The sequence below is a fragment of the Spinacia oleracea genome, chromosome 5 (assembly GCF_020520425.1).
Source record: "Spinacia oleracea cultivar Varoflay chromosome 5, BTI_SOV_V1, whole genome shotgun sequence".
Classification (NCBI taxonomy): Eukaryota; Viridiplantae; Streptophyta; class Magnoliopsida; order Caryophyllales; family Amaranthaceae; genus Spinacia; species Spinacia oleracea.
In genome coordinates this window covers 73,142,552-73,164,420 of record NC_079491.1, presented here as the reverse complement: position 1 = coordinate 73,164,420, position 21,869 = coordinate 73,142,552, and the positions used below count along the sequence as shown (strand labels likewise).

The 21,869-nt window shown below is 35.8% G+C and overlaps 2 protein-coding genes across 6 annotated transcripts; both read right to left on the bottom strand.

The window, feature by feature from the left end:
* Positions 1-6: 6 nt before the first annotated feature.
* On the bottom strand, positions 7-12,630 carry LOC110790410 (O-fucosyltransferase 8). Of its 5 annotated transcripts, none has more exons than XM_021995188.2 (11): positions 12,479-12,630; positions 12,203-12,310; positions 7,714-7,803; positions 7,498-7,597; positions 7,193-7,263; positions 5,774-5,862; positions 4,881-5,001; positions 4,642-4,785; positions 3,690-4,024; positions 3,318-3,558; positions 7-547 (listed from the first exon to the last, which is right to left on the bottom strand). In XM_021995188.2, the coding sequence occupies exons 1-11, from the start codon at positions 12,578-12,580 to the stop codon at positions 239-241; spliced, it is 1,710 nt and encodes a 569-aa protein (XP_021850880.2). In that variant the 5' UTR covers positions 12,581-12,630; the 3' UTR covers positions 7-238. The 5 variants fall into 5 exon arrangements, with proteins under 5 accessions (XP_021850880.2, XP_056686176.1, XP_021850882.2 ...); XM_056830198.1 differs by lacking the exon at positions 12,479-12,630 and adding an exon at positions 10,821-10,961 and having other exon boundaries at positions 12,203-12,424; XM_021995190.2 differs by lacking the exons at positions 12,203-12,310; positions 12,479-12,630 and adding exons at positions 10,821-10,961; positions 11,370-11,490.
* Positions 12,631-14,995: 2,365 nt separating this feature from the next.
* Positions 14,996-20,753, bottom strand: LOC110790411 (GPN-loop GTPase 3-like). Its single transcript, XM_021995191.2, has 2 exons — positions 20,459-20,753; positions 14,996-16,103 (listed from the first exon to the last, which is right to left on the bottom strand). The coding sequence occupies exon 2, from the start codon at positions 16,053-16,055 to the stop codon at positions 15,246-15,248; it is 810 nt and encodes a 269-aa protein (XP_021850883.1). The 5' UTR covers positions 16,056-16,103; positions 20,459-20,753; the 3' UTR covers positions 14,996-15,245.
* Between the last annotated feature and the right edge of the window lie 1,116 nt (positions 20,754-21,869).

Sequence of the window (21,869 nt, the reverse complement as noted above, 5' to 3'; positions counted from 1 at the left end):
TGAAGGTAATGAAAGAGACATTGACTTAAATTTTATAATCATTTACCAAAAGGATACAAGTGTATTTACATCAAATAATCTGGTATAAATGTCAAAAAAAAAAAAAAAATCAAAACTGTACTCCCCCTTTCAACCTCCCACCACCCACAAAAAAAAACACCCAAGGGAAGAAAAGGGTATCTTTTATCTGGCTTATTCAACAGGTTGGTATATACAGAGTGGCAGATAGGATGAAAGTCTAGTGACCTTTGCACATGCATTCGGAACTCCTAGGTTGCCGATAAATGCTTTGTCCATATCGTCTCACATGAACTCGTTGACCTTCTTCGATCATTTTCGTTACCCTACGCTGAAAACGGTTCCATGGTATGGTGTCATTTTCCATCAATACAGCTGAAAGCCTCTTTTTGTTTGGCCGCAAGGTAGGAGTATGACCACCCCCGAAATATGTACGAAACCCAGATACCAAGGAAGATAGTTGGCTTCCCGAGTCAGTCATGGCAAAAACATCAGCAGTTGCACATGCAATGAAGTCCAGTGCAGCTAGCTGCAGGAAAGAATTAGAGGGGGAAAAAAATGTGCTGTCAAGACTCAAAAAACATGAATACATTAGAATCTATAAATGTTCTTTCAGCTAAGCATAACATCAAAATAACAAAACCAAAAGAAAATTGCTTCTTGATTTCTTAGGATGTGTTGCATGTAGTTCAGAAAGTCATGTCTGCTTAGTGAAACGATTAAATGAAAGCATGAACAAGAAATTCTAAGCTGCACTTACATGCAGTGCTAAAGCAAGCTTGTTGCAGAAGGAAAATGAAAGGAAGACAATTGAAAAGTCAAGCCAGAGGGACTTTTAAAGAAATTTTAGGAGAAAAAAATCACACTCTAGCAATTTAAATGGTGATAACCGACTTTTAGAAATCACACTACTACTCCCAGACACCTCTCATATCTCACACATTAGAATGATTAGATTTTTCTTCCTCCTAAAGGCCTCAATTATATATTTATAGCTTCCATAGAGTACTATGGGTTTGATTGCTTCAACTTCTTTCAACTTACTTAAGACAAAATAAGTTTAGGTAAGTTCAGATAAAATAAGTTTTTCTACAGAGAAATAAGTCCAGAGTCCAGACATACTTACACATAAGCTGTACTAAAGTGAAAATAAGTTCAGATAATAAAACAAGTTGAACCATACCCTATATCCAACGAAGTACCTAAAGACTATTATTATATCAGCAAACCTCTCAAAAAAATTATCCATCAATAGAAGAAATATAGATTCTAAACTAGCGTATAAGAAGAGTGGCATAAACAAACAAAAATGAAAAACCTAAAAACCAGTCGACTGAGATTTGGCATAATCTTTAAGTCATCGAAAGCTACATCAAACATGGCCTAACCCATGGTATTAAAAACATTATACTAGTACTGGCAAGACACCCAAATATTCATAAGTAATAGCCTAACCCATGTGGCCACATCTTAGCAAAACAAACCTAAAAGTCTTTGATTAAAGTAGTTATTGCAGTAGTATACGCATGACTACGACAACGTATTGAAGTCTCTTACTGCTCTTCACCAAACATGGTTTTTTCATTACAGAGTAGAGAGAAAACTCAATGCAAATAAAGAGATTATCATAAAAAACTAAACCAAAATTTATTGATACATGGTTTTTTGGGAGCACAGGAAAACATAGTCTTGGCACATATTGTAAGCCGGTTTAGTATGTGATACTCAATGAGCACACCTACTTCAGCTCACTAAGCACACCTACGTCAGCTCAATTGGCATGTGAAATCAGTTGGTGTTAACGGGAATGAGGAAACAGAAGCAGCTTTAGTGGATGGGAAAATATTAAGACAACCAATCAGTGGTATATTGCACATGAGAATCAGAAATAGAAATAAAAAAATGAACAGAGTCCCATTCAATTCAGTATGTAATTATTTGGTCATGGCCTATTCATTACCAATCCCCAATCCATTTATATTTCTTATCCCCTTCTACCAAACACACAAGATTCAGAACTATTCCAGCATATCGAACAAGACATTTGTGCCTACGAACAAAAGTAAATGATATATACTTATATAGGGCTAAATTAAGCCTCAGATGAGTTCAAGGACACTCAAAATTGTTTTTGATTAAGAAACATTCGTTTTCCACCAGAATTAACATTCACAAAAAGACCATAAAGAAATCCCATCATAATGCTACATCGTATCTTTGTCAATATCCCACAGATGAACACTTTTCATTTGATATTTATTTGGAATCTATGCTCAGAGCAGGAGCTTCTCTAGAAGCATTAGAGTAATGTTACTGTGGTATATGTTTTTCTACAAAAGCTTCCTTTCGTTTCTGTGTGGGTAATTTTGTGTTTGGTGGTTGCTCAAGTACTGTTCTTTGGACTGGAAGACCAAACGAAGTCATTTTAAAGCACTAGCATATGTTTTATGTTTTGTACAACCACAACATTGAAGTTAACTGTCATCGGTTCATTGTGACTTGTGAGGAAGCAGTTAATTGTGAACTTAAGAATGAGTCAAGCATGGGTTGCACGACAAAAGTTTCAGAAAATAGCAATTAAAATACCCAGACTTCAGGAAGGATATAGAGAATAAGATGGTTGGAGGATTTCATGTTTTTTGAATATCACTTCTCATTCAATAAAATAAAGGGTACGCAAAACAGATTTGGGAATATTATAACACACAGATGTTGCTGACAATTAAGTGTATTAGCTACACCATTTAAATTGTATTAGTTCAAGAGCACTTGCTAGGGTTTGATGGTATTCTTTTACCAAGAAGTTACACACTTTTTTCTGAAAGCCTATACACAAGGGGATGACTATAGTAAGCGTGCTTAGCTGGATGTAATTTTTAGCTGGATGTAATTTTGGGATGAAAGACTCTGGAAGTTTTCTACTTTTCTAATTTAGGATATACTGAACACAAAGTGCACTAGAAGGATATTACTTTGTTTGTAAAGGCATATGATGTGGTTAATATCTACATTCTGCAACTTAAAATGAATTATAATAGTCTAACTCTAACCTTAGTCAAAAGAGAAAGGTAGCCTGGGTGCTGAATTTTCGGGATATTCACGAATATACATGTGGCCTGGCCTAAATTCAGAAGAAAAATAAAAATAATACAATAAAAATAATGTTGAACGACCCCCCCTTACCCCGCTTCTTGCGGGAGCCCTTTTGAGGCAATGGGGTAATGATAATGCTAATGATGAAAAATCATGTTGAAAAAACAAGGATCCTTTCTGAATATAGAATAATTGAAATAGCTTACCTGAGAAGAGAAATTCCTAAAAGGCTCAAGTTCAATGGGATCCAGAAGATCTTCCTTGGTTACCAAATTTGGATAAAGACTGGTGAACGGCTTCATCCTTGACTTCCCATCATAAATTTGAGAGCCAGCAAGATATATGTATGTACCACGCTCTAAACCAAGACCAGCAAGAAGAAGGCCTGCTTCCTCTGGTGTCAAGGGACATCTTCCAGATATTCTCAATTCTACAGGAGACACAGGCCTATACCACAGCGTCAAAAAATAACTACATCATTTAAAAATGGCACGTAATATCATTTAAAAATGGCAAGTAATAGACAGCTAGCTTCGTATAAAAGACTAAATATCTGGAGAATAAGAATGCTAACGCACTTCAAGCCTTTAAGTCGTTGAAGGAGCAATGGGAAATGAGTTTCTCTGTAAGCTTGAAGTTCTTTTCTCTCACTTTCTCCACCACCAAAATCACAAAGGGAATAAGCCACCATATCCACTTCAAATCTCAAATGTAGAGCAAGATACTTGGAAGGAACTTTACTTGTATTATCCCTTCTTGCATCATTATCTGGCATAAAGTTCCCCATAAGTTCCTTGTCTATCCGGTTACTTGACGAATCATATTCCCTTATCCTTCTTATTAATAGTGATCCAACTTGTTGAATTTTGGGGACAAACTTCAAAGCGTGAAAATTGCATTTACATCTCAGTTTCTGCAATAAATATGACACATCAGTATGATAAGGAATTCTAATCACTTGACAAACTAATATAAGAAAACTACTGAGCACCAATGATCAAAGATCCCAACTGCAAGTGCAGGTGGAAGAAGTTTCAATAGAATCAGAATCATTTTCCAGAAAATTCCAGGTGTTTTAATTTGAATGTACTATTTGTATCAGATTAAGACCTTAAACACCAAGGGAAACAGTTTCTTTCACAAAGGAAGCAAAATACACCTTCTTAAGTGAATGCTTAGTCTTTAATTTCAATTTACAATCTGTATCAGATTAAGAACTTAAACACCAAGGGAGCAAAATAAACACTTCTTAAGTGAGTGCTTACTGCTTAATCTTTAGATGGTACTCCTGATTGTTTTCCAGAGAGGGCAGGAAAAGAACTAACAAGCTAACGGCTATACTCGTGGATGATATGAACAACAAACTTAGGTCAATGAAATGGAAAATTTTCAAAGAGTTAGTATAATAAAAAAGAAGGGTGATATCAACCTAACGTTAGACGGTATGATGTTATTCAGATGTAAATGTCCACAGATATGTTGGGGTAAAAACACCATTAATAGATTCAGATATAGAAGAATGTTCTCAACCTGAAGGTGGGGAGGCAGTGGATCAAATCCTAAACGGTTTCCAAACCCAAGCAAATGAACAACACCATTTTGCTGGAGGATCGGAAGTACAAGTCTTACATAATCAGTTGGCTTTGCTTCCTTCTCAAGATGTGCATCAGTAACCTAAAAAGGAAACTAACTAGTAAGTAAAAATCTATATATATAGTTCATATCCAGAGATTCGCGACTGAAAAAGGAAGCTACTAAAAGTAACTTACTACACTACCAATTGCTTCAGGGTCTAATGATCTCAAATGTGGAGGGAGTTCCTTCGTAATGGTTATGTCATCCTTCAATGTGTTGATGAAATGCTCTTCTTGATAAATATCACCAAACTGGCTGTCAATTTTCATTATATCATAGTACACATTAGCAACAATTGTGACGGCACTGAAAAGATACATAGAGTCGATCTAAACGTTCTTGAGTAATGGTAATGAACATTTCTGTCACTGAAAATGGTGCTACAGAAACATAGGTAATGACTAGCTTAATGACTTTAGTCTCAGATTAGAGCAACAAAACGCACAACTCTTGGTCCTCTACTCTTCACCTGACTTTTACTGATCAAACCTGGTTTTTATTGATTCAAACTGATTTATATAATAATTCGAACTGGTTTTTACTGACTCACTACTCACTAGTGTTTTTTGTTATATGCGGTCACCGATTACTGAAAACTGATTTTTACTGATTGAAAGTTCGTTTACACAGATCGTGATATGAAGTCCAACTGCTAGTAACTTTAAATTCCACAAAGGATAACATTCTTATATCTAAATATTGGCACCTTACAGGTGGGTTTGATTGTGTGAATCTAAACAAGAGGGTTGCTAATCAAGTGACAAACAATGTCTAGGGAAATTATATAAACTTCAATGTGAACATTGCAGAAGATGAGAAGATGCCAATGTCTAATTTAAAATACATTAACACAGACAGAAAATATTCCATGTTTTCTTCCTCCTTCCTTTTCTATTTTTTCTTTTCCTTCTAAAGTAGGGGGAGCGCCCGCCGGAGTGGTATAGGGGGTGCATAAGAAAACAAAAAGTAGACAGAGTTGAATGGTAAAGCTACAAGCAATATGTGTAAGGGTTAGACATAATCACACCTTGGATCCTTCCAGACACTGCTATAAAGAAATATTGGGACAACTAATGTTGCATTGAGCAAAGATGCCACCGCAACAGCATTGCAGACCTGCATACGCCCAAACTATCCCATCAGATTTCTGGTTTCTTAAACAGAAAATACAACAGACTGTTTCCTGTTTAAAGACAAACTACATGAACATAAACAATGTACATCTAGATGCAAAGCAAGGTATCTGATGCTCCGACACTCCAATCATCTTGCTGTACCCCAGTCTGACTTGACATCTGACACCTCAAACACATATGCATGAACCATTGAAGTACAATAGGAGAACATACAAAAGCCTTCCAAATGTGTCAGATACTGCTTACAAGTCCGAACTTTTGTTTTTTTATAGGCCTTGCACTATCAGGTCAGGTCATTGATTAGAAGAGTTCAAACTTTATGCATAATTAAACTACTCATTAACTAAGCATCACCTTTCTAAAATATGAAAGAGGTGACCTGAGAATAACTGAAAGAGTCCCCAGCATTGATTTTCATAGTGTCCAGCAAATGAACTAGGCTTCTCAGGCTATAAAGCAAAATAATTTTTGATGCTAAACGTAACATGATCACCAATATTAACAAATATCTGAAGCTAGTCTGTATACCCCTTGGGGTTAGTGATATACTTGTTGAGTTTTGGTGAGATTATTACCACATGTGGTAAATGTTTTGTAGAATTGCAGCAAAAGCTACAAGTACTGCATACTCCATATAGTTTGATTTTTTATTTATTTGTTTTAATTTTTTTATAACAAGAAGAGCTTGGTTTTTATTAGTTTTGGAAGATACTAAAAAAAACTAAAACTAGTTTCTTGTTTTCTTAAAACCTAAAACTCAAAACTAAAATTGATACCGATCACGCCCTGAGTTTTTCTGACAGAATCAAATCTTGTTTGCTTCAGAAAGGGCCATCTCTGTCCAATATGAATGTAGGTGAGAGGTACTCATCTTCCTCTCTTTGGCTCTTGCCTCCTATACTTTTGCTTAAATTTTCAGTGTGTCAAATATTCTTAACATCAAAAGTTGTGCAAATAGATTCAGCATAGTTGCACCACTTTCTACTAATATGATTACGCTTAGCAACTCAATCACCAAAAATCCCTGAGAAAGGTTAGCATGATAAAGGCTCCACACAGCACAAAAGATAAACTGGAAAAGGAATGTCGCTTATGGTATTGGTCAGGCAAGGGCGTCTATGAAACACCTAATTAGCCCCCTGAGTCTTGGGAGGTAAATATATATGCAGATTTACCAGATAAGGAAAAGGGGAGTTTTGAGAACAGGTACAGGTTAGCAGCCGATAATCTTACAAAAAATCAATTAGTTCTGTTCTTACAAGCCTGAGTAGATAGATGACATTTAGTAATTAAATTGAGTTTGCACTTACAGCAACTCGTTGTTGATTGAGACCACCATTTGCACTGACTAATATAAATCCATTGCTTTTTCTGGAACTTCCTGTACCATGAAATAGGAAAAGAAAAATTAATTACAGCTGAATTGGAGTACAGGTACACCCACCTTAAATTAGTGTAACCCTGATTGGTCAACTTGTCTGTTAACATGTGACCATATTTGCAGTGTTTATTGCTAAGCTGACAAAGATGTTGCTAAGGCAAGAGGCTTAAAAGGAATACTTCCTGCACAGTGGGGTGCAATTAGTATCCTAGCATAGAAAAATGATGTAACTACCTTGATCTTTTGGCCTTTGCCTGTCTGCACAAGGTTTCCACACTGATGCTTGCGAAGATGGTTCTTTCCATGAATTACTTGGGTCATGTCCAAACTCCCTCTGCACCATCAATATTCTTACATACCTCATCAGAAAAATGTACATAGGGGGAAAAAAGAAAATTATGAGGATAGGATTAAATAATAACAGCTTTGGTGTAGGTACTGGAACAGAACCTGGGCGAGAGAAGTAGAAGCCAGATTCAGAAGACGTCCATACATCATCAATGGAGAACTTTCTTCCTTGCCAGAAGTACCTGCTACATCCTATAAACAGATGTAATTAGCAAGTCAATCAGCTTCTCTCCAGTTTACATCCCTAATCATAACAAGAAAAGTTCACTTAATGCAAAAGCACAAGTAACTGTATGAGTGCCAGGGAGACTAATTCGTCAAAGGTTGAAGTTCAAAACACTAGACAGGCAGCAAGTGTTTTAACAGTGGCGCAATCATCCTAAACCCTTTTTGCTGCATAACTATAAAAAATATATTGTCTTATTATAAGCACATAACTATTAAACGTTGTGTAGTTGTTAAATATTCTATTTTTGATCAAGAGGTTGGAGGACCACCACCCCCCCCCCCCACCCCAACATTTTTTGTCCAAGACCTGCCACTGATTCTAAGTGATCTCCAAGAAGTGTGTTAGGAATTAAATGCAACTTCATTAAACCAACGAGATCTCGTAACGAAGTATGGAGTCAAAGCTCGGTTCGAGCGACATATCAAAACGGCAATTAAGTGGTATTGTGCAAGAAATACTGATGTGGGATTATTTCTTTGTAAGCCTCATAGCAACTCCGTACTTAGGAAGCTACATGAGGCAAACAAAGGATTTAGGCAATTTTAGTGATTTGGCAAATCTTACTTATTTACTATTTCCTAGTTTAACATTTTTATTGTAATTAGAAAACTAGTAGTATTTTGTTATGTATGTAACTCTAGAATTATTTAGACTTGGGGAGCAAGTATAATTCTAGTAGATGAGGGTTTCTAGTATAGCCTATAGAAGGGGGTTTAGGCCTAGCTAGAAAATAAGAGGGAAAATACATTGGTGAGAGGAATCATCAATTGAGGGTTATTTTGCAGGATCTTAATAATACGATAATAATTAAGGGGAGAAAATCTAAATTTCCTCACAATCACTTGTGTCCTTTATTGTTTTTGCAGGGTTTGTTCCTAATCATTCGTCGCACGTGTTTGGTTATAACAAAGTGGATTAGTGACTTCTCATTTTTCAAAAATGTCCTCAAAGTAAATGGATTTCTGCAACTAATTGAAGAACAACACCATAGTGCCATCTGATGTTATTGCAATAGCGCAGTGCCATAGAAAATATCCAAACTATAAAGCCTAATCCATTTCCGTTCAGAAAATAATAGAAAGAAACAGGCAACTGAGAGCAATAAAGATCCTTGAACTCAGCTATAAATTAGTTAGTTCAAGAATCATTAACAACTAAAACCATCCTTCCATTGGCATAGTAACTATTAATGAAAACATTCATCATCTTTCAGCTCAACAAGTACAAGTGACCAGTCATCATTTAATCTAATATAGCAACTTATAGGGTAAAAAAAACGCAGTTATCACATAAAATCATCCTCAAGTATCTTTGGCCCACTTCTACGGATCACCAACTGTAACAAACAATTGCAGGCTTTGCAGCACAATAACTAAACAACATTATCAGCTATATTTTGAGTTTTGATAGTCTATAAGCGGCTAGACTAGTTACTAGACTTACTACTAGTCTACTACAGAAAGACCACATGTGGATGACTGGATTCTTTGGACTGTAAAAATCATCCAGATAAACAACACTTCATTTTTCTTACTGTACAGTGTACATTGATAATTCGTCTAATGCTGAAATATCAACACTAGTATTTTTATTCTATTCGTAAAGACCATAATCAAAACCCATTGTTGAAGGTACCACTGTGGAAACCTCAACAAAATTGGTATCCTTGACATTGATGACACATGATCCAGTACATCCTTGATATCCTTCATACACTTAATGATTCGCAAATGAAAATCTTGACACCGTCCATTTAACCAACACCAAGGCTGCTAAGGCTCATGTCTGACGACTGAGAAAAAGGTTAGGACTCTAAAAGCATTGAAGCCTTTATTAAAGCAAACTCAATGTAAAGTACAATCAAGTAGGAATGAAACAATGTTTACTAGATAGTTGTAATGCATCAAGTATAGGGGAAGGTGATACAAATAAATAAGTTATTCTTAGCTCGAGGAGGAAGACAACTAGAGTTATGTATAGAGAGGAGGTAAAAGAGGAAAGGTTGTGATGAAAATGATTACAGTATTATTTTCTTTTGCTTGGCTTTTACCCACTGGAAGGCCTGGATTGTATGCTGAGTAATGTATGGTTTGATGCACCACTTATACAACCGGTTACCTAATTTCCCTCCAAATTATCTATGTCTTCCTCATTGCTAAAATCTGATTTTCCAGTCTATCAGTAGCACAAAGTGTTGTTCATAGTAAAATTATGTATGCAAGTGAAATGTCATGATTGGCTAAAACAAAGACGATATGTTGGATGTGTAATCAAACAAAGAGAGACAGTTAAGAATGAAGAGATCTGCAAAAAGATTGGAAAGGCCCTAGATGAGGGCAAGTGTTGAGAAGGAAATTTTAAAACTATGATGGCCAATAGGAGGTGTAAGAGCATAAATTGAGGTTGCAACTTGCAAAGGTAAAGGAAGTAAAGTAATATTGAGGGAAGGAAGGGAAGCTTACCAATAATATGGCCTTGAAAGGCTTTGTTTCACACTAGGATCAGTGAACTGTACTAATATCCTTACTACTCTTATCTCAAGTGGTAATATGTAAGAGAACTTTAGATCATTCTCTCCTTAGACCCCAATCAACAGCAAGATTCATGCTGAGTTAATGACATTGGTTTTTCTGATAGATTGTCGATAAAAAAGGAAAATAAGAAATAAAAAGCAAATTTACCAAGGGAGCAGATAAACTTCCTAGCAGTTCTGGACCTCCAACTAATAAAGAGACCAGTTGTTTACCCACTTCTAACTTAAGTATGAACTGAAGTTCAATCCAGGCTTCAATGTTGGTAGACTTGGGTTATCCATCCATCTAGATCTTACCAAGGATGGGCCTTTGAAAGACGATCAAGTGCACTAAGATCCGTTTTGGACTACATGTTAACAACAACAGTAGTAATTCTTTATGTCTTCTGCTTCTCGTTCAAAAACAATTTCATAAATTAATCTATGTTTTCTTTAAAACCACCTCACCTCTATTCTTGAACTACTGGTTCTTGGTTCTTGGTTTTTGGTTCTTGGTTCTTGGTTCTTGGTTCTTGATTATATATTTACCTTACAGACCCCACCCAGTAGCAGGATTAATACTTGGTATTTTCGTAGTTGTTTGTTTTCCTGAAAGACGCATAGATTATCCATAAGATACTGATTCTATCTACCGAGCAGAACTAAGCTACTGGCAAACCAACAGGTCAGCTGTAAAATATTTGTCTAGATAAAAGTACGAAATGAAGTTTATCCATGAAACGTAGGTGTTATTTCTTCCTTATTCTTCCTCAGCAGCTTAAAAAAACTAATGAAGTCTTGATACTTCTCTCTTCAGAAATTGGGAGAGTAAATCTTACAGACAAAGTCAAAACCATGTCACAGAAAATAAAGGTCCAACTTATAAAGAACTAAAACAAGCAGCTACAAAACTGGTTGTGGTTTTACAAACAGACACTAAAGCTTGGAAACTATCTTAAAACACTGCACTTAAAATAGCTATTCATCAACAAAGAAACAAAATACGTAGTCCAGTACCTTCAACGTGCTTGTTTCTAAGACGGAGCTTTTGCGTAAATTTGCAGCATCGAAGTCTACAAACATGAGGGAATCCAACCAAAAGAAGAAACCCATCAACCCAATAACAAAACCAATCAACCTTAAGTTCCTGTGAAACCAATTATGCCTTTTAACACCATACACTCCTTTATAAATTGCTTGCTTTGCCGCTATACTATTTAATGTATTACCCTTTGTGCCACCGAACAGAAAGTTCTTGCTCCAATGATAATATCCTCCTGACAACCTTCTACCTGAAAAAGGATCACTATAGGCAGAACCCTCGGAACACCTCACCGGACACTCTCTCATCCCAAACAAGAAATCAACATTAGCAGGATGAGGATGTGGACTCTTAGGTGATCCAAGCTTCCCCATTAAACTTACTCCCTCCCCCAAAAAATCAAACCACCTCAAATTCTCGTTCGTTCAATGTTCTTCCCAGAGAAATTTCAATTATATAACATACGGAGTAATTCTCTCCTTTACACACATGGCTATTTCTATTTTCACACACACAATCTTCATATACCAATTCAACAAAAAAGACTTTTCACATTTTTTTTATTTTATTTTGTAATTACTTGGAATTAAAAACAAATAAAAAGAAATGGTCAAATTAGCTGAAACAAAAACATCAAAACTGACCGAAGCAAAAATTCAAAGTGAAGCTACAAAAATTCAGGTAGGTGGATAGACAATGACATGTGAGTGAAATTCAAGCAATAGTTCGTGAAATATTTAAATCAAACCTAATTTTCTTTAATTGCGATAAACATGAATCCATAAATTAATCAAGAATTGCAACTCACCAAACTCCAAATGTAGGTTGTTAGTTGAGTGGCTTTGAACGTCCAATTCGATAGCAATCGGGACGACGACATAGGCGAGGACAGAGATAGAAGTAGAAGAAACAAACCCTAAACTCCGTCATTTTTCCCCAATTTGATTTAAGATGAGAAAATTAGGGTTAGAAATTGAACTGATCAATGGCGTAAGGAAGAAGATGAAGAAGAAGAAATTATACTCCGTAATGGATTTTTTAAAAAATTTTGTTAATTTAAATTTCTTTTTAAGTGGGGCCATACCAAGTATATTAGAGCAGTTGGCGGGAACAAAGAACAACGGCAACAACTCCTTTTCATATGGTTGTTATTCTTGCTAATCCTTGTTGAGCTCCAAACTTGCATTTTTTATGCTTTTGTATGTGATTTCTGAAAATTTCAGAATTTTTTTAGCAATGAATTTTGAATAGTTTTTTTAAAATGTTGATGATTTTCAATTGAGTTAATTGATTAACCCACCTTAGTTGTCTATTTTTACTCCTTTCTTAAAAAAGAATAATTGGTTTTGAACGTGCAATGTAAAATATTACGGAGTACAAACTAGTTAACTCCCGTGCAACGCATGGTTTCATTAATGTTTTTGGAGCGATTTCCTTCAATATTGCTTAAAGATGCAATAATTCCCAAAATACGACACTTTATAACTTATTTCCCACCATACCGTCCACGTCAGTTAGGTAAACAGAAAACTTTTTTTTTTCTTCGATTCAATTTGGAACTTCCAATTCAATTGGCGGTTTGGTTTAAGGGGAAACCGCCATTTGAATTGGCGGTTTAATTGGGTAAACCGCCAACTCAAATGGTGGTTTGACATACATTAACAAACAAACAAAAAAGTTTGTAATTCATGGTAATCTTGATAATAAATCAAACAAACCTAAACATAATCTTGATAATAACAACATCAAACAAACCTAAACATCGATTTCTACTCAATTAACAATTAATTTCATACATACAAAAATGAAAAATAAAAAAAATAGGGCAGTTACCGGTTGGCAGCCACCGCTACTGGTGGTTCTGCGACAGTAGAGGGTGAGACGTGCGACGCCCTTCACAGCAGCAACATCGACGCCCTTCACAGCGGCAAACGTGACGGAGATGTGACGGTAGAGGGAAAGAAGTGTCGGAAAAATAAAGGGAACGTCGGAGGCAGAGGGGACAAAGCGGGACGAGTAATGTTCGTTTGCTTTTTTAATTTGAAATAAAAAAAACCCAATAACAAATAATGGCTTTTACATTTTGTCCCCTTTTTTTAGTAATGTAAATCACCAAGTGAAATGGCGGTTTAACAAGTTAAACCGCCAATTGAAATAGCGGTTTACTTGTTGAACCGCTATTTCAGTTGGCGGTTTGTTGCTGAACGATTAAAAAAATTGAAATGGGCTACTTACTGACGTGGACGGTAGAATGAGAATTAACTAAAAATATGGCGTATTTTGGGAATTTACGAATCTTTGAGCATTATTGAAGAAAATCGCTCAAACAAACAATTAAAAAATTGAGTTGCTTTTAGATACAATAAATGCAATAAAAGTATGATAATATCGTAATTTACGCTACATTAAATATTTTAAAATCATTATTATATTTAAGAAACGTTTATTAGAGGTTGTACTGCAATTTAGGAGGGAAAAAATAATTGTGTTTAGGAGGGAAAAAATAATTGTGTTTTATTATAATATATAGAATATTGATTGACAAATTGTACAAGTATATAGTATGGAGTATAATTATATTCAGGAAATTCTACATGGTGGCCTCGCTATTTTACAAATTTCACATGGTGGAAACAAAAATCAATGGTTTTCTAAAGTGACCCTGTGGTAATACTTCGTATATCAGTATGTGCCCTCATTGGTGTCTTCTAATGGCTAGCCCATCATTAACTTATTGTTTTAAAATGTTGATTTTGGGTCAACCAATCGGGAATAAAGTTCGACATCTTATGCTCAATAATATACGGAATCAGAAGAATGAAGAATTCAATTAATCGAAGAAGAAAAAAAAAAGTAATTTTGAAGGTAAAGTCAGCTATATATTGTCAGGAAGAGGAAGAAAAACATGTTAGTAAAGGAGGATTAAAGAAGAATAAACGCTTCTTAGAAGGTGGGGAAGATTGATCACTGATGCTTTGGCTTTAGTAAGTTTTTTCTTTGTTTTGTTGTTTTGAGAACTTGTAGTTTGAACCTTCTTCCTTTTTGGTGATTATTAAAATTTTATTTGCATTGGTTGGCTCTTTAAGTCAAGGGATGAAACACTTAATATTAGTTGGTTCCTTAAATGAGTTCTCCGGTCTCATATCATATATTTATTCTCCACTTTTCAACAAGAATCAACTCTTGGAAGTATCTTGGGCAAGAGCTACCTTGAAATAGTTCTCTATGAAGAGCTATTCAAGAGCCACTCGAGAACCCTTCGAGAGCCCCAATGTTGGCCAAGAGATAGTTATTGTGGGCGAGTTACTTAAAGAGCCACTCCAAAATTCCCAATATACATGCTCTAAGGAGATAATAGGTGCTCTCAAAGTATGGATGACACATTGGTTGTGCAAACGTGTTGGAAAGAGGAAGTCTTAATCTATACTGGGTATACCATTGAAATGGTATACTAATATTCTGCATTTTTATTTAGTCCAAATCACATAGTTTAGTATAAGAAAAGTAGTTGTATTTTCTCATGTAATACCAAACAACACAGTTTGGTAACATGGTTTCATTTTTATTTGGTTCCAAACAACATAAGTTTGGTACTCACAAGTCAAAGATAAATGTTACTTATCGTGGGCCAGACTCAATTTATTATATGAATTTACCATTTAACCCTTAATATAACAACTGAAGTTACTATTTTGCCCTTAATATACCATTTTAATGGTATACCTAGTATAGATTCAGAAAACCTCATGTTGGAAAATCCATTTAACAAGTAAGTCAGCTTTACATCAAAAACTGAAACCTGGCAGACTGCAGATAGAATCAACATTCATCCTGTACAAAGAGAGCTGCAGCTATTCATCACCGTCGCTATCTATGTCAAAATCTTTCACCTTGACATCTGCATCTTCTCCATACTGGATGCTCATATCAATCTGTGACAACACATACTGGATGCTGTCGTCTTTCCTTAAGTCAAGAGGGATGAAACTCACCATACTGTACTCGTCTACCAGATCAATCAAGGCTTTGTTCAACTTCTCAAACTGTGGAGCCATGCGACGATTCAATTGTGACAGCAACATATGTGGCTCGGGGTTCAAGAAATCGTCAAGGTCTTTCTTGTTCTTTACCAGGTCCATTTTTGACAAGATATTAACATGGGGCAATTCAAGCTGGACCATTGCAGAGAGAGAAGACAAGCAACCGCTAATAAACTTGGTAACATCTGTCATGAACTGTGAGTCAAGCAGATAAACAACACAGACATTGAAATTCTTACGCTTCAAGTGCTCCACAAAGTTTTTAAGAACTGGAACATGAGAGAAGAGTTCAATTTGCCCAGGACAGTCAAAAACCAAATAATCATCATCCAAGAAATCATCTAGCTTTTCAGTAAGCCAGTCATCAAGATTATCTTCAAGTTCCTCCATGCAGTAAATCAAACCCCCATTAGGACCCAGCCCTAGTTCTTCCATAACATCCTCCAAATTAATAAGTTCCCTGATATCCACAGCAACAGGATAGTCAAAGTTTTCGGCAGCAGGATCAAGGTTTATGATATTAATTGTCCGGCGCATGGTTTCACAGTGTCGGTACAAGCTAGAGCAGTAAGTTGACTTCCCACTTCCTGCAGGACCAATGACTAATTGTGCGTACCCCATTACAATTGTTTACAGGTTTTCTTATCACCAGTGAGCTCCAGATAAAACCTAGACAGCATCCCAATTCACAAAAGTTAAAATCATGAGCAGGGAAGCTAATAGAGTAAGATGAGAAACAAAGTACACACACAAAGCATGCAAATTCCATGAAATACAGGGGGAAATTACTAGTAATGAAATTCCTTTTCCCTGATTAGAATAAAGTCAATACATAAGAGGCAGAGCTGAAGGTAGAAGGGTTTTGAAGTACACGGAGTCCATAAGCCACAGATAGCACAAGGAAGATACCTGATGAGTAAAGCTACTAAAAATTAAGAAGTTATGGCCTGATGTTCAAACAAGAGTAAAAATGTGACAACACAACACAAGGGGGGAAAACAATACGAATTAAATGATACTCCGTCCCTAAAAAGATTGTTCCATTTGACTTTTCACGGTCTCCAAGACACGATTTAAAACGTAAAATATCTCTAATTCTACACGCGTAAAAATTATAAAAAATAGATATTCCAAAAATATATATTGAAAAGAATCTAACAAGATATCACATGACTATATTATTTCTTATAGGCTAATGATAATTCATGGTCAAAATTTTCAAAGTTTAACGCAATAAATTGCTATGGGGCTATATTTTAGGGATTCAGGGAGTACTCACAATTTACTAGTAGAAGCAAGAACTAGAGTAAGAGAAATTTCAAAGTTTTTAAACCATATCCAACACTCCACCATGCGCTACATGGCCTAGGGGTGCTTATGAGCTCACAGAACTAGCGAGCTACTCGAACCCAACTCAGTCAAAGCTCGGTCAAAACTCGACTTGAACCCGCTTGATTCCAGCTCGAGATCGACTCAAAAATTAACGAGTCGAGCCGAGCAACACTCCTCGAAAAGCTCGTGAGAAACTCGAATTATATATACATAATATAAACTTTTATAAATATATAAATATTTTATTTTATCATTTTTATCTATCATTTTATGTATTTGCCCTTTTTAAAAAAATGGCAAATTTGACATTTTATAACCCAAATTTTGCAAGAAAAAACCTTATATAATTTTTTTGTGAAATCGCACTTTATTGTAATTTTCTTTTGCGAAAGCCAACCAGAGGCAAGTTTCCAGCATTGACTGAGCTTTTCCGGCCATTGACTTGCACGTGAGCAACACGTGTGGCTTTATTTTGTTATAAAATGACCTTTTATAACCTAAAATTTCGAGAAAGGACCTTGTATGTTTTTTTGGTAAAATCGCACCTTGATGTAAATTTCTTTTGCGAAAGACAACCAATGGCAAGTTTACGGCATTGACTGAGCTTTTCCGACCATTAACTTGCACGTGAGCCGCACGTGTGCTTTATTTTGCTAACCACACCCAATTTCTTGTACGGTACTCAAAACCCTCATAGTTCTAAATTCTCTCTCCTCCAAAATACATCAAAAAGTCTTCAACAATGACGACATCAACCAAGGTGCTCAATCCTAAACCAGTCCCACCACCACCCAACCTTTAGAACCACCTTCAACTTACTTATTCACTCTCTACGCCCGATTGAAATCCCTAGAAAGGCAAATCCCAAAAACTTTCCTCTTTTCAAACTCTGAACCAAAGAATCCCCTTTTTCTCATTCCAAAAGATGTCAGACGAAGAAGAAGAGAACGCATCCGAGCTAAAATTGGGCGAAGATAAATTAGATTTTTCTTAATTGTCAAAACGTTTGGGAAATTTTATTTGTTGTTTGATCAATCTGAATGGTGTTTGATTTAAGAATTGATGAAATCGACCCTCAATTAATTCATTCTTATTTCCACAATTACTTCATTTTCATTTGCTTATATGCATCACTGTGTGAAATTTGTAGGTGGCACTTATTGCAATTCGTTTATCCAGAGCTCAACGGGCAAAATACTAGAGAATTTCTTGGAATCACTTGTTAAAAATGACACAACCTCGATGAAAGATGCAATTTCTAGATTACAATCGGTTTCTGAAAAATAGGTAGTTTCACTAAAAAAAATGCAGTTTTTAGAATTCGGTTAGGTCAGAAAAAGACAAAGAGAAATTGGGTGTGGTTAGCAAAATAAAGCCACACGTGCTGCTCAAGTGCAAGTGATGGCCGGAAAAGCTCAGTCAATGCCGGAAACTTGCATTTGGTTGTCTTTCGTAAAAAAATTACATTAAGGTGTGATTTCATAAAAAAAATATATATATAAGGTTCTTTCTCGCAAAAAATGAGTTACAAAAGGTCCTTTTATAACAAAATAAACTCACACGTGCTGCTCACGTGCAAGTCAACGGCCTGAAAAACTCAGTCAATGCCGTAAACTTGCTTTTGGTTGTCTTTCGCAAAAAAATTGATTAAGGCGTAATTTCACAAAAAAAAGTGATACATGGTCCTTTCTCGCAAAAATTGGGTTATAAAAGGTCATTTTTGGCAAATTTGTCTAAACAAATATACTTGACTTTTTTTCTTCCTAAAAAGGATGAATAAATTATTACGGGAAAAAAATCTAAATCGTCCATCTAGATTACACTATTTGGCAGCAAAAATATCTTCTATAGTTACTCCAACGTTGGTAAATAAGGAGGGAGGAAAGAAGAAAAAATTTATATTCATTTTGTCCCACATTGGTAAATAAGCGAGGGAGGAAAAAAGGAAAGGGTTATATTAATTTTGTCCCACATTGGTAAATAAGTGAGGAAGGAAAGGAGAAAAGGGTTATAAGTATAACTTTTTGAGTGTGAAAGTGTACAAAGCACTTCCATTGAGCTTTCATTTGAGCTAATGGATATATTGATTTGGGGTATAAACTTACTTTTTTATAAGATTGAAATTTGATTCGAGTCGAGTTCGAGCTCAATTTTGGGTTTTCGAGTCGATTTTGAGCTCGAGTTTGAGTTTTTCGAGCCGATTTCGAGCTCGAGCTCGAGTTTATTTCCTGAGCTCAACTTTGAGTTTTCAAGCCGATTTCGAGTCGAGTTCAAGCTAGAGTTCAGTTTTCAAGCTTGAGTCGAGTTAGAAAATTTTGAGCTCACGAGTTTTCGAGTCAAGTCGAGCTTGACTTTGAGTTTTCGAGTTCGAGTCGAGCTTAGCCAAATTCAAGCTCGACTCTGCTCATTAGAGTCCCTTGTCATAGCCTATCTTGATTGGGATCCCTCATATTCCAAGGGGACAAAATTTACAAACACACTGCAGCCAAACTAAAATTTTGAATCTTTTCCTTCATACATTTAAAAATAATTACTGAGTACTATCCGTGGGTTATTCTTTTTCACCTTCTTGATACCAGTCCAATTTTTTCGCTTAACTTTTTAATTCCGGACCCACTATTGAATTGTAAAAACATTAGATTAGACTACAATATTGTGTCCCGGTAAAGCCAAGTTGTGTTCGGATGATAGTTTCATAAAGGACTAATCTTGATGGGATGCGTAACATGCTTTTAACTAGTGATTTTCTTCCCTCAAAGTCTACTGAGGACATCATTTAACCCATACCATAGTATAAGTAACAAATGTCACACTTAACATACTAATTGAATTGTAGACAAGCCATTACACATTACCAACAGATAGCGATTACAGCAAACTTCATGCCCTTCGAAGCATTGGCGGATCCAGGATTTTGCGGATTTCACGGATGGTGGGTCACCATCAGCCACAACTCACCATACAATCAATAACCAATGCTGCATCTATCTAATGGAAACTTTACATACAGGGATCATTTTGGAAAAGTCGGGAAATTGACGTATTTTTGTAGGAAAGCCACCCGTAATTACAAGGATATGGGTTAGATTCATAAATCATAATCACCAACTTCAACCCATTATAGAAACTATTCAACACCAAACTATCCCAAATGATCTCAAGAACTAATCAGACAACCCAATGCAGCAAACACAAACTAATCAAACAACTCACCACTACTCCGAAATTACTAAATTTCTAGTACTAATTCCTACCCAACCATAAAATTGGGTAGAAAAAAATGTAAGCAGAAAGCTAGCTGCAAGCCTGCAACTACAAACAATTCGAGGCTGCAAGCTCTATCTCAAGTTTACCAATTTTACAATTAAACTACTACTACCAAAAAAGTTAGCAATTCAACAACAAAATTGTTAACGAATAATGATTAGTTGACTACCAATTCATAAATCATTAACCATCAACATAATAAAATCACTAAGATAAATAAAGTTAATCTAACAAATGAACTAGGTGATTAATCTGATCATAAACTTTAAATGCTAATCAAAGAACATCTAACAAAGTAATAAAAGAAAAAAAAACTATTTTAAACTCAATTTTACAAGGAATTAAGTAGTGACTAAATGAAGAACCCTAACTAATATTTTGAGAAACTGACTATTTTATGTTCAATTTTAAAAGAAATCAAGTACCTGAATTCAAGATTCAATTGGTTTAGAAATGTTGAGTCGTTCCCCGTGCCACCGGAGCAACGTTCTCCTTCAATCGGAGATGACGGCGAGACGCTGTCCTTCAATCTACTCGCCTGCTTGCCGTAGTTAGTAGACTTTGTATCTTTGTGGAGGTTTGACCGGCGGTGGTTGAGGTTGGGACTTGGCGGCCCGGCAGCAATATCAAAGAATGATTCAAAGAGAGGGTAGGTTTGCGGCCAGTACGGGTAATTGCGTTAGGCTAGTTGGGTCTAGAAGTTTCTCATCTAACATGGAGTAAACTGTTTTGCAAGTCCCTCAACTTTGGCCCTGTTCGGCAAAATTAGCGGTAGCGGGTAGCTTTAGCGGTTGAGTAGCGGGTAGCGGAAGGGGTAGCGGGAAGCGGCCAACAGTAGCGGGTAGCTGTTAGCTGTCGAAGTAGCGGTTCGTAGTATGAGTGTTTGACAAGACTAACGGTTAAACTTAATTGCTAAATACAATAAATGTTATTAATTTAAATACAATAAATGTAAATATATGTTCAAAAATTAAATATGCATTATAAACCTCATGTTTAATATAGCTCAAGTGTTACTTTTACCTTGAAAGTTAGAGGTTGTTGGGAGGTACAAGGTTCAAATCTTGTCTCCCTCACTTTTATACTTTTTTTTCAATTTTTTTTGTTTTGCATTGTTATAAAAATCGTATGTTAAGTTTTGCCCCCCCTCTATGTATAATTTCTGGTTACGCCGCTGAATGTAAAATGTTTAGTACTCGTACTATTTATTTCCACTCTTGGATCCTAGAGAAGATAAATATTCATGATATTTGGAAGTAAAACCATGTTGGACGTGGCAATTATACCCAAAAAATGCCAATGGAGCTTTGTTGCAACAATTGTGAAATGGAATTCGTGTTAAGAATAAGAGCATTATGCAAGTTTCGACTGTGCCATTTGTTTTTCCTATCCATGTTAAACATAGTTCTCCGTGTTATCTGTGGCAACCGGATATTGCGATACATGATTAAGTGTAATACTTTGAAGTTTGATCTCCACAAAACTGAGGAGAGTCCAAGCTGAAGAGGGAGAATGAGTTGAATAAACAATATTGAACAGAACGTACACACACAAACTTAATGACGGATTACAACAAGAATGCAGCATTTTTTTAATACACCATCTACCTTTGACACCCCCCCCCCCCAACTTGTCCCACCAACAATAACCTAAGACACAACAGTTAAATACTCTACTAATAGAGGAACCCTAACAAAACATACTCCATCAATTTGATTTCTCTTAGTTCAATTTGATCGAACTGAAGCAGCCTAAAACAGTATACCATATACATATCCATCAATTTGATTTCTCTTAGTTCAATTTGATCGAGTAAAGTAAACACAATTCTCAATT

Excerpts from the sequence above, each read along its gene's own strand:
- LOC110790410 (XM_021995187.2), bottom strand. The coding sequence starts at position 11,768 with ATGGGGAAGCTTGGATCACCTAAGAGTCCACATCCTCATCCTGCTAAT. Across the intron at positions 7,264-7,497 it reads GCAAAGGCCAAAAGATCAAG|GAAGTTCCAGAAAAAGCAAT; the intron begins GTAGTTACATCA and ends TTCATGGTACAG. Across the intron at positions 5,863-7,192 it reads TCAATCAACAACGAGTTGCT|GTCTGCAATGCTGTTGCGGT; the intron begins GTAAGTGCAAAC and ends GGGCGTATGCAG.
- LOC110790411 (XM_021995191.2), bottom strand. The coding sequence starts at position 16,055 with ATGGGGTACGCACAATTAGTCATTGGTCCTGCAGGAAGTGGGAAGTCA.